The sequence below is a fragment of the Podarcis liolepis genome (genome assembly GCF_965112155.1).
Source record: "Podarcis liolepis genome assembly, chromosome: 4".
Taxonomy (NCBI): Eukaryota; Metazoa; Chordata; class Lepidosauria; order Squamata; family Lacertidae; genus Podarcis; species Podarcis liolepis.
The window spans coordinates 54,907,070-54,919,020 of record NC_139558.1 but is presented as its reverse complement, the minus strand read 5'-3'; the positions used below and the strand labels follow the sequence as shown (position 1 = coordinate 54,919,020).

The 11,951-nt window shown below is 44.1% G+C and overlaps 1 protein-coding gene across 1 annotated transcript; it reads left to right on the top strand.

Annotated features, from left to right (window-relative positions):
• The first annotated feature begins 4,691 nt into the window (after positions 1 to 4,691).
• OLIG1 (oligodendrocyte transcription factor 1) lies at positions 4,692 to 11,784 on the top strand. Its single transcript, XM_083500467.1, has 2 exons — positions 4,692 to 9,207; positions 10,128 to 11,784. The coding sequence occupies exon 1, from the start codon at positions 6,458 to 6,460 to the stop codon at positions 7,157 to 7,159; it is 702 nt and encodes a 233-aa protein (XP_083356593.1). The 5' UTR covers positions 4,692 to 6,457; the 3' UTR covers positions 7,160 to 9,207; positions 10,128 to 11,784.
• Positions 11,785 to 11,951: the final 167 nt, after the last annotated feature.

Genomic DNA, 11,951 nt, shown 5'->3' with positions numbered 1-11,951 from the left:
GAGTAGGTCACGCTCCTTTAGCTACATCTACTCTGCCTAGGACCAAAAGATCCCAATCCAACCTTCTGCCCACTGCTGTCTTATGCCACCAGCCCCAACAAGATGCTCGGCACATTACATGCTACGGCATCTTCTGCCTCCCTCAGTGGCCGTAGTCCTCTAGCACTAGCACAGCCAAGCCTGTTGGGCAAATAAATACAGGGTGTGTTTCTTAATCTTCTCCAAAGGAAGTAAAAGCAGTAGGATAATTGCCATGGATCGAGAGAGGTGGTATTCTGGGCCTGGGAGAGTGGGATACTCGTAACTAGGCCTCTCTTAAAAGCTCCCCAATTACTGCAACCGCACCACACCTATGTCTTGCTAGCTCAGTCGGTAGAGCATGACTCAATTTCAAGGTCATGGGTTCAAGCCCCTTATTGGGTGAAAGATGCTTGCATTGCTGAGGGTTGGACTAGATGGCCCTTGTGGTCCCGTCCAACTTTACAATTCTACGATTAAAGCCCATTGAAAACACACACAACCCCAGAATCCTGGGAGCAGCAGTTTGTTGAGAGTGCTATGGTTCGTGGTTCTGTGAAGTGTAAAGTACAGTTCCCATAATCCTTTGCAGCAAGGATGAATGGGCTCCAATTGTACGGTAAGTATGCAGCCTAGTTGGGTAGGTTGATTGCGGATGGCGGATGCATTGGACGTAGCAGTACAGCCTGGGACAAATTCAGATCCCAAGTCCTTTTTCATTAGCCGTTTGCTGCCTGCCTGTCCCCCTCTCTCTCAGACCCTGATTGAATGGTGTTTTATGCAGAAGGCCAGCAGGCCTGGCTGCTGCATACATTGATAAGGACTTTGAGCCAGCGGCAGAGGAACGGGGCAAAACTGGGAACAGTATCCCTCTGTGTCCGCTGCAGTCCGTCTGCTTCCAATAAAGAGAGGGCTGCTTGGTCCTATAAAGCCCCCCCTGTCTTTGCAGGTGTCCTAGGAACTTGGCCGTGGCACTTCAGCTAGACACATTTATTACCTTTTGGATGCTATAAATTTATCATTCATTCCTTTCCAAGGGCAAAGAATAGAAGCCGGGCATCAAGCTGCCCCTGCCTTCTCTCTCAGGTCCCTCTGCCAGTACATTTGGCTGGTTTGTTCTCTTTCAGGCTTGTTCTTCCTGTTGCATTCTGCCTATTCATGGAAGAAAGAGTCAAACCGGATGGCTGGATTCAGTGCAGGGAAATGACTTCAGAGCTACCTTTGTTCTCCCCTTCGTTCCTTTGAACACACTTGGCCATGTGTCCTTATGAAAGGGTTCGTTTTAACCATTTGGAACATCCCGCAAGCGAAGCTGCACCGGCCAGAATCACTCACATCTTTTGAGTCTGACGGAGAGTCCGAGTTAAACTGCCAGGGTTTTGTCACGCAAAAAACCTGACCATGACATTGGGCACTGTGTTATAAATCAGCCACAGCCGTCTAAGCAAACTGTCTCTTTTATGGCAACAGGGAGAACCCTCTACAGTGTTTGGCTTAAGCTACCAACTTTAGAATGGCTCAAAGAATATCGTTATTTCTTTTTTTTTTCCTGCAAAGAAAGCCAGCCCTTTGAAATTGATTTTATAGGCTTGTGTGTGCAATTTCACAGCACACTGGATCACACTGTTTTAAGGCAGCTTGGCTGTTCTATGCACAAGTACACTTTCAAACCTATTCTGAAGTTTGAAGTGAATGTTTGATTGCCTATCTTAAACCCATTTATAAAGAAAAAGGAAACAGACATCTTTTTCATTGGCATTTCTCCCGCCCCCCGCCCCCCAACCTTCCGTGTCAACAAAAGTATTTTGTCATTTCCCTCTCGTTTGAAACAGAAAGTAGGTTCTTCCATGGGCTTGATAGATTTAAGCACTGGGGTTTTTTTCGAACTAGAAAACTTGACACTTAAGATTCAGTATCCTTGTTTTTCTTATCCTTACCTATTTTAGCCAACAACCCACAATTTGCAACAATAATTTTTATGTTAATTTTCCCCCAATAAGTGTGTCTTAACAGTTTTTGTTTAAAGTGCTCAGATCAAAGTGGTTTCCATCAGCTTGAAGAATGTGCTCTCTCCCAGGCATCCAGAGTTTGATAAGCTCAATTGTGCAGATCTATTTAAAGAACAACAGTTGAAAAGAAGATTTCTGGTTTTGTTTTTTAAACATTTATTTATTTGTTATTAGAAGCATTAAGTTCTTATTATATTAAAATTTGATGCAAACATTGCAAAAAAAAAATAACCACTGAGATTTTCTAGTACCTACATTGCAAACAAAAGTGGAGACCTGAACTAGCTAGTGAAAGGAGGGGCCTTGTTTATTTATTTACCATATTTATATCCTACCTTTCCTACAGCAATCTCAAAACGGTGCACATGGACACACGCACATCCTGGAATGTCATCCCCACAACAACTCTGAGAGGTAGACTAGGCTGAGAGATAGATCACCCTGGAAGATGCACATTTTATTGTACATTTCTGATGGTTTGTGCTTAGGATTGTATTGGGGAGGTTATATGTGATCCTGCTTTCCATACTGTTTGTGCCTGGGTGGACATACTGCTTTGTTTCTATCCAGTGCATGTCCCATAACTTCCTGCCGAAATCCAGTAACTTTTTATACCACAAATGCTCTGGTTTCTTTATTTATTTTGTCCTGGTTTGGTTGCCCCTCCCAATGGCATTAATTCATGACACTGGAGAAGCAGTGTAGACAGTCTGGTATAAATCCACCACAAATCATAGTTATTGTATCAATGGCCTGTTGCAGATTCTTTTTTTTTTTTACAAAAAAGAAAAAGAAAAAAGAAAACAAGATCAGAGGGACCCCTAGTCTGATACTCTAACCACTTTACCCCACTGCCTCATTCTTGTGCATATTCCAATCTTGTCCCATCCTTACCTCCCATTACAACATGGCATAATTAAGAGTTTCCAGCTCTCAATCATACCTGGAGTTCATGGCCTATAACTCTGGAGCCCTTCCTTCAATTAATGGCTCCCAGCTTTCAAAAGTCAGTGGCAAGACAGATGCTTGGCAATGGTTCTCAGATGATGTTATTATTATTACTACATCATTATCAACACCATCTGCATATTTTCCAAAGTGACTAAGGCTGAAATCCTAATCCCACTTTCCTGGAAGTAAGCCTCATGGAATTCAGTAAGGTTTATGTCTGAGTAGACATGGTTAGGATTGCTCTGTAAAATAGGACTGGGAACTGTGCCTTTGTCCACCTCATCACAACAGTGCAGAAAGCTCCATAAGCCAAGCCACACTAGCTTACAATAATGGACTGATGGAGCTCTGAAAGCTCCTTATTATCAACTCGAAGTCAGAGGCCATGATTTCCAAGTAGACTAAGTGATTTGGGTTGGGAAAAGAAAAGACCAGAAATGAAAAAGGAGGCAGTAGCCAGGGCCTACAAAAGCGAAGCACCAAGGTGGAAGATCAACCTGCAGGATCTCATCCTCTTCAGCCAAGGCTGGCTGGAGACATTTTGCTGCCTGAGGAGAAGAACAAGATGGCGCCCTTCCTCAAGGCACATACAGAAGCCAATTTGACTGGCAGTTGAATCTTACTTCAATACTGGTGAAAGGAAAGGATCTTCCACTGCACCTGAGAGCAGCAAGCTACCATGGGAGGTACAGGGCAGGCCACATGACACTCACGGTTCTGTCCACTCCCTTCCACTTGAGGCAGCTGCCTCACTCTGTCTCATCATAGGGCTGGCCCTGTTTCAGTCATCCACATGCCAGTCACCATACCCAGTATTTGGACACCAGTCTGCACTACCATACTTATGAATGAGACCAAGGACAAACTTAATGAATATGGCTCAAGTGATCACATGTGTGCACTGAAGCTTATGCACTAATATTATGATGTGGATTGTCCACCTCATATTTAAAATAGACTTGCCTAGTCTTCTCAAATTGTGGACATACCTTTGAGAACCACCTCTTAATTTTCACCAGATATTTGTATGGTGGTTGTGCTGCTGTTGTGACCAACCTTATGTCAGGCTGTGACCCAGCAGTGGGTTCCAGCCCACCACTTGAAAACTAGCCTGTCACACCACAGGGAAATGGGCTTTCTACAACATATTCCTTTGCCAAACATGGGGGTGGTCCTGCCCCAGAATAATTCTGGCATCCGGAAAGATGTGGGGTCTCAATATTTGTTTATTCCTTGTATAATTGTTGGTTTATTATTGATATAATTATTCTTCATTTTAAAAGTGAAAAAATCCAGTATGTACACTTAAGCCCTTGGGCACTTCTTAATGAAGCTTCCTTAATTATGGCATAAAACCGTGAGAACATAGGAAGCAGCAATGTAAGCATGGCATTGTTATAGTTCTATTTGTTATTACCAAGGCAGTTCACAATTTTAAGATACATAAACAATTAAAATGTTATAAAATGTAGATTAACAGTGCCTTCCTGGGCTATCTGAGAGTGGATGGCAAAATCTGCCTTCTCTCAGGTCACACAGGTTTGTCTTAAGCAGCCCCAAGCAGTGGCGTAGCGTGGGGGGTGCAGGGGGGCCGGGCGCACCGGGCGCAACATCTGGGGGTTAGGGTTAGGGGGCGCAAATCCACGGGTTAGGGGGCGCAAATTACTTGCCTTGCCCCGGGTGCTGACAACCCACGCTACGCCACTGGCCCCAAGGAAGGCAGGGCAGGGGCTGCCACAGCTGTTCTCTCAGGCCATCAACTGTCCTTGAAGAAAGGGTGGCATGATCTCATTCCCCCAAAGTCCCACACAAGAAAAAGGCAGAGTGTAAAGAATATAACAACAACAGCAATGCTACTTCTGAGCTTAGTCACTCCATCAGGGCAGAAAAAACTTAAGTAGTCCCAGGGACCTTCCACAGCCTGGGCGTCTCCCCTTCTACTTTCCCTTAGGGCAGACATGTCTAAAGTATCTCCAAGGAAAATGGGCTACAACTTACTGTACTTCTGTCTCCAAACCCTTTTATCTAGCTGTAAGGTATATCCAATTAAAAATAAGAAAAACTATGGGCCTGGGCATTTTGCAACTATCTGATTTAACCTGAATTACATTATCCTGCTGTTTTATCATTTTGTTTTATTGTTTTGTATTGTCTTTGATTTTGCTGAATTTTTGTATCTCAGTTCAATGTAAAAAAAGTTTTAAAGTTGTTTTAAACTTGTGGTTTGCAATTCTAAGAACACTTACTATGGAGCAATACCCATTGAGTTCAATGGGACTTCTAATGAAAAATGCTTAGGATTGCACTGTTTTTTTACTGATACTGAATTTTACATTGCTTTATTTCATACTTTGAGCTGCCTTAACAGAACAGCTGAGGAATACTTATAATAAATACCTGAAATCAAAATGAAACAAGGCTGAGACACAGCAAAAACATTTGTGAAATATAGATGGGGGGGTCATGGCGAGTAACATTAGGCTTTTGAAGCATAAACAATTATGAGTCTTGTGGCACATTCACGACTAACCAATTTATCATGACATAAGCTTTGATGGACCACAGTCTACCTCATCAGATGTGTGAAGCATTATCATGAATTATAGGTTATAAATTCACATGGGGGTTGGGGGAGTTATAAAATGGGAGGTCAGAAGCAAATAAAAAGGACAGATAATGATAATTGATAGTGGTAGTTCACAAAACAGTGCTTGATGATGCAGACATATTGTCAATGGCAAGCCAATTAGCACATTCATTGGGCTATAAAATCCTTTGCTGTATGTCAAAGTTGAATAGTTGTAAGAATTTGGGTGCAAACACAAGTCCTGCAACGTCCCATTTCTACATGTGATATCTCAGCTCTGTCTTCTGCTTTATTTTAAAATAGCTTGTTTCTAACCAGTGGCAGGGGGGGGGGCAAGTTATTTTATGACCAAAACAAACAAATATCAGACACCACTTTGTGGTCTGAAAAGAAGAGCAAGTTTACAGATCCCAGCCCTTCGGCAGGCATTTATATTCCTGCCAGCAGTCAAAACGCAGGAGAAGGAACCGGAGCACATATAAACAGAAAAAGAAAAAACAAGCGCACTCCAAAAGGTGAGCGGAAAGGACAGGAGCCCTTGCGGAAGTTTGGGCGGCGGAACCCGCGGAGCCCGGAGGCGACAATAAACTTTTTGTTTTGCCCAGCGGAGCGTCTTCCCTCCACGCCACGCGGCAGCCAATGAGCGCTGCTCTTTGCCCAGATTTGCGCTCCCATTGGCCGCCGGCCTGACATTCCTTTACTTTAACAACAGAGTTGGATTTAAAGAGGGTTCGGCCGATTATCCCTTTCCTCACATCTCACGGCAAATCACCGGCGCGTTCCCCGCCCCCGCCCCCGCTTTCCCTTCCAGCTGCTGCTCCCCCCCCCCACGGCTCTTTTTTGTGCTATGGAAGTTTTCTGCCTGCTCTGAAAGCGCAGCAGCGAAGCGATCATGCTGAGGCAGCCGCCCTTCTATGAGCTGGTGGGCTACAGGCAGCCCCATCCCGCCTTGCTGGCCAAACCAGCTGCTGAGCGGCCGGACTTTGCTCCAGAGCCTCTCCAAGGACCCGGGAGCGCCAAGGCGACCGCGGCAGCAGCCCCTGCCGCCGGCGTCACGCCCAAGAGTGACCAGAAGACCGAGCAGCAGCAGCTCCGGAGGAAGATCAACAGCCGGGAGCGGAAGCGGATGCAAGATCTCAACCTGGCGATGGACGCGCTGCGGGAGGTGATCCTGCCCTACTCGGCCGCGCACTGCCAGAGCTCGCCGGGGAGGAAGCTCTCCAAGATCGCCACGCTGCTCCTGGCCAGGAACTACATCCTCTTGCTGGGGAGCTCCTTGCAAGAGCTCCGGAGGATCCTAGGCGAGATGAGCGGCTCGGGGCCCCGGCTGCTCTTGGCTGGCCTGCCCCTCTTCGCCGCCGCCGCCGCCCCGGGCCCGGTGCTCTTGACGCCGGGGGCCGTGAATGCCCATCACCACCACGCCCCGCACCCGGCCAGCAAGTACCTCTCCGTGGCGCTGGAAGAGCAGCAGTGCGGCCAAGTTCACCTGCCCAGCGGCGCCAGCCTGTGCACTTGCGCCATTTGCAAGTTCCCCCACTTCATCCCGTCGTCGGGCCTCAGTTTAACGGCAGTGCAGGCGCAGTTCTCTAAGTGACTGACCCGGGACTGCGGCGGAGGGGGGGTGGGGGGGTTAGAGGAGAGGCGGAAGATCGGACCTGGAGGGAGGGGCGAGGACAAGGACACGTGCGCAGCAGGAGCACTGGCGCGAGCGGAGGGGGAGCCTCCTCCTCCGTTTAGTCCTCGCCGGGGTCGGGCGGCGAGAGTGCAGACAGTTCAGCAACGGGGGAAAGGAATCTCCGGGGCGTCCGGCCCTTTACTAGGACAAGTTTGCATGCATTTCAGTGGCCTTTCAAATCAGATGCGTGATCGCTTCGGGGGCGCGCGTGTAAGGAGGCGGGAGACATTGCCAGGGAAAACGAAAAATAAATCTGTTGCCCAGAAAACTTGCTTTACAGTTCTATAAGGGGCAAAAGACCAACCAAAGTTATGTACCGTGAATGATGAGAACTTGTGCGCGTTCACTTTGGAATAAGCCACGAGGCTTGCTTCCAAAGTGAACGTGCTTAAGGTCGGGCTGCTTGTCCAATTGACGTAGTGCGCATGCTCCACAAAAGTCCTTAACTTAATCATGCCTCTGCAACTGTATTTGTCTTCACCCAGTGCAGTAACAAGCGAGTCTTGTCATTTACCTTGGCAACCCTGAGATGCCACCCGTTCTCCCTCATTGCCTAGTATTTAATTGTAGATCGTATAGTCATTAGTCGCCACTGATGTATTGTTTGAAGATAATACCACCACAGCTATCGAGGGGCAGACCAAACCTATCCATTTTTACTCAGAAGTAAGCCCCACCACTGATTTTACTGACTCCCAAGTAAGTTTGCATATCATGGTAGCCCTCAGCACAATCCTAAACTTGCTTACTCAGAATGGAGCTTACCGCTTAGTAAGTGTTCTCAGGATTCCAGTTTTCTATTACCTAAAAGATAATGATAAATTTGTAACATTACCCTGAGCAGATAATCCATAAAGTCTCTAGTTTACTGGTGATGAGTGAAACAGGAGAGCCATTGTCTTGGAAACAGAGAAAAATTAATAAAGAAATGCTTGTAATTTCATTTGATAGCTCCACCTCCTGATCTACTGCTTCTGATTTTAGTACTTGATATATTCTGTTTCTATCCTGGGTTTAAGAGATGATGTTAGAAAAATACAAGAACTCAAAATTAGAATGTTCTAATATGTTGATACCATAATGTATTACAGAATCTGCGCCACTGGAAGTCCCCCCTTCTTTTAATCCTTTAGTTATTTATACTTGATTCTGATTAAAGAGAGATCTTGAGACAGCCTTTTAAGATATCTTTCAATACATTTTTTCCAGTTTTATATACAAATGAAGCTCTATAAATCTAGAAACAATTGTGTTTTAAATTCACTTACGTCTGAATGGTTTTATTCTCCCCTTTAGTTTTTGTTCACTTCAGTTGTTGTGAGTTTACCATTATAATGTGCACAAATAAACACCAAACTATAATATCTATCTGCTCACATGCCCAATGCATCTGTATCAATGAGAGGCAAAGTATGTTGTCATGTTATAATCCATTAGTCCAGCCAGTAATTCACTTCAGTCTCAAATTTGACTAAGCTTAATTAGAGGTAGGAGCAATCTAGTATCAAGGAGAAGAGCCCCAGAATAATTAGGGACTCTGCTTCCGATGAAGTAGTCACATAAGCAAAGACCTGGGTAGAATCTGCAATTCATTGTAACTGTATGGTAGTTTCAGAATGTCTTGTTAAGATTCAAGATGATTAAAAAATTGTAGACATAAATTAAGTCTGGAAAGCTAGGTCAGTGAAGTGGGGAAGAGAGGAGGGCTGAACATGGAGTGTAAATGAAGTCCTTAGAGTTGGCCTCCTTCTCCAGTGTCCAAATCTTCCTTCAGGTTGGTTACTGCTGAGGAGTTTTCAGATCTTGAAGCATGCACACCCTTTTCTTGCTTCTAGGCTGAAGCTGGAAGCCTTCCTCAGGGACTCTCAGCAGGAGGGCTGGGAGGAGACTGATCCCAGCCTGACAGCTCAATCCCTAAGCAGGCTAACTCAGCAGTAAGACCCAGTGTGTCAACAGGATATTCCCAGGTAAGTATGGACAAATTGCATCTTTGGCCTCCTCAATTCAGTTCTTCCCAGGTGATTTTCCCTGTTTTTGACTGCTTGGTTTTAATTCAGAAGGAAGGAAAGAACATCTAATACTCCGACTCAGATAGCAGAGCAAACAAACAGCCGAAAAATTTAATGTGGAATCCGTGTATAATGGTGCCTAGGAATATAGGAAGCTGCCTCACAGTGAGTCGCACTCATTGGTCTATCTAGCTCAGCCTTGTCTACAATGACTGGCAGCTCTAGAGGTTTCAGACTAGGGTCTCTCCCAGCCGTACCTGAAAATGCCAGGAACTGAACTTGGGACCTTCATTCAAGGCAGATGCTCTTCCACATACATTTATGTCGTTTGAACAATTTTTTTAAGAAACATGAGTGCAATAGCCTAGGAAGAAAGAAAGGAGGAAAGCTTAACTTGCAAACATATCTAGAAAATGCTTAACTAATCTAGAAAAGGCCATGAAGAAATCCAGAGGGAGTTGGCCAAACTACTGAAAGGTAAACCTGAATGCAGATGAAATACAACAAGATGAGATTGAAAATAAGGGGTAAGGAAAGCCTCATTTCTCCTGCTTCTTATAGAGAACATTTGCAGATTGAGAAACACACTTGTAGCCGCACATTGCAAAGCTCATGCCTCTTCCATACTCTGCAAGAGAAAGGAAAGTGTAAGGCAATTCAGGGGAGACATTATGATCTGAGCTGAAGAGCAGGTGGCTGATAGCAAAATATAGTCCTATATTTTTGTGGGGTTGGTTATTTATGGTGTGCTATGGGAACATTGGTTTGTTTTTAAAAGCTGATTAATGCATTTTAAAAATAGATTAATATGTGTGTTTATAATATCATTTCCCCCCTATTTATTCCTGCCTCTTTTATACCTGATTTAACTGTTTCAGACTGAGCCCCTGGGGGAAAGAAAATCTATTAACATTTGAGAAAACTGCTGTAAGCCATTCTGAATCCATGAGATTGAGCAGACTAGTTATTAAGTAAGGGAGTGAGTGAGTAAGTAAAGGGACGGTATCATGTGTAAGTCAGGTAGTTTAATAATGTAACCAAATTCACTTAAATTATTATTTCAGATCTTTGGGGATGCAAAAGACCCAGAGAAGTGGAAATTGCCAACAAGACAAATTGGAGGGTGCTTGTGTTAGCCATGGAACATTAATATTTTGGCCTGATTTTTTTGTTTAGAGTTATCTGAATCCACAGAGAACCCTCCACTTTCACTGCGAGAGTCTTCCTGCAGTAACAAAGTATTTAGCTGCCAATAAACTGCTTACTTTATTGTTATTCATAGAATTGTACTTTGAGGCGGCACAAAAATATCTTGCAGTATATGCAAAGTAAATTTTGCTGAAGGTGCTGGACAGCAACCCACTGGAAATCTAGCTATGTTAATTAGTCACTGAATGAATGATTGAAAATATTGGCTAGGAACCATGTAATTACCCACAACAAATACTGACATGGGATCTACTGAGAATGAGCCATCAGGAGCTACACCATTTCCCAAGAACTGGAAGTAAGAAAATATTAGTTATTCACCCCAAGTATGCCCATAGAAAACTGACCATTGTAGAATGAAAGCTGCAGGTGTGCCAGATAATAATAGAATATGCAAACTAGAATAAACATTCAATACAGAGATTAGCTACAGTTTGTACTTCATTAAAATTGTTACATTGTGTTACTTGAGCTAAAAATGAAACTGTCCTCAGGGAGATTGTGTTATACACAGATTGTTTTCAATCTCACAGATTAGAATAAGAAAGTAAAGCTGCAATCCTGCACATGCTTACCTTGGAGGAAATCCCTTCGAACTCAACAAGGCTTTCCCCCTAAGTGGACATGTATAGGATATCATGTCAGTATGTCTTCAGAAGGTGCAGATCTGAAGATGACACAATGTGAGGCCACATTATGTGCAATGCCTTGAGAGGCAGGAGCTCCATGAAAAATAAACAAATGTTCTCTTGGCTTCCATGCCACTGTTTTACTTAAAGTGTGGGAGAGGGGATGATATCTCCAGTAGTAACTGCTCTTACTGCCTCAGAGTGGCACCAAGTTATGAGGGCTACCTCAAGGTTGAATCCTGGCATACGGATAAAAGGCTTATTTCAGGTGCCATTGGACCCAACGCTAAGGACAACGGCTTGGAGAGACAGAAACCTGTTTATGTAAGTCCTTACAATTATTATCCACACTTACTTTTTGCCCCACCCTTTCCAGACGCAGGCCCGTGCTTTAAAGCTCCTTGTCTAAGTGGGGTTCTTTTTTGCCCCAGAGTTCTTAGTGCTCAGTCAGAGTAGATGTCAAGTCATAGACTGATGTTTGCTCTGATTGAGCTTTAAAGTGGGTTTTCTCAGGGAAAGCTCCAAAGCCCCAAAAAGGCACTCAGACATGGAGCTGTAAAACACAGACTATGCTTGTAAAGAGCAGGTGAAAGATAAATGTGATTAAGCCCTAAATGTGGTATCTAATCAATAATCTGTTTCCATAGGCACTAAGGGCCGGAATGGTTCAGTTTTATATTTCCTTTCTCCTATATATCTATATCTATATCTATATCTATATCTATATCTATATCTATATCTATATCTATATCTATATCTATATCTATATCTATATCTTCTTATATTGATACATAAGAACCCCAAGGACATTGTGCAAACCATTATCCTAGTGATTATGTCAATGGGTTTAGGTGTGCTTAACTC

Coding starts and splice junctions, on each gene's coding strand:
- OLIG1 (XM_083500467.1), top strand. CDS start 6,458: ATGCTGAGGCAGCCGCCCTTCTATGAGCTGGTGGGCTACAGGCAGCCC.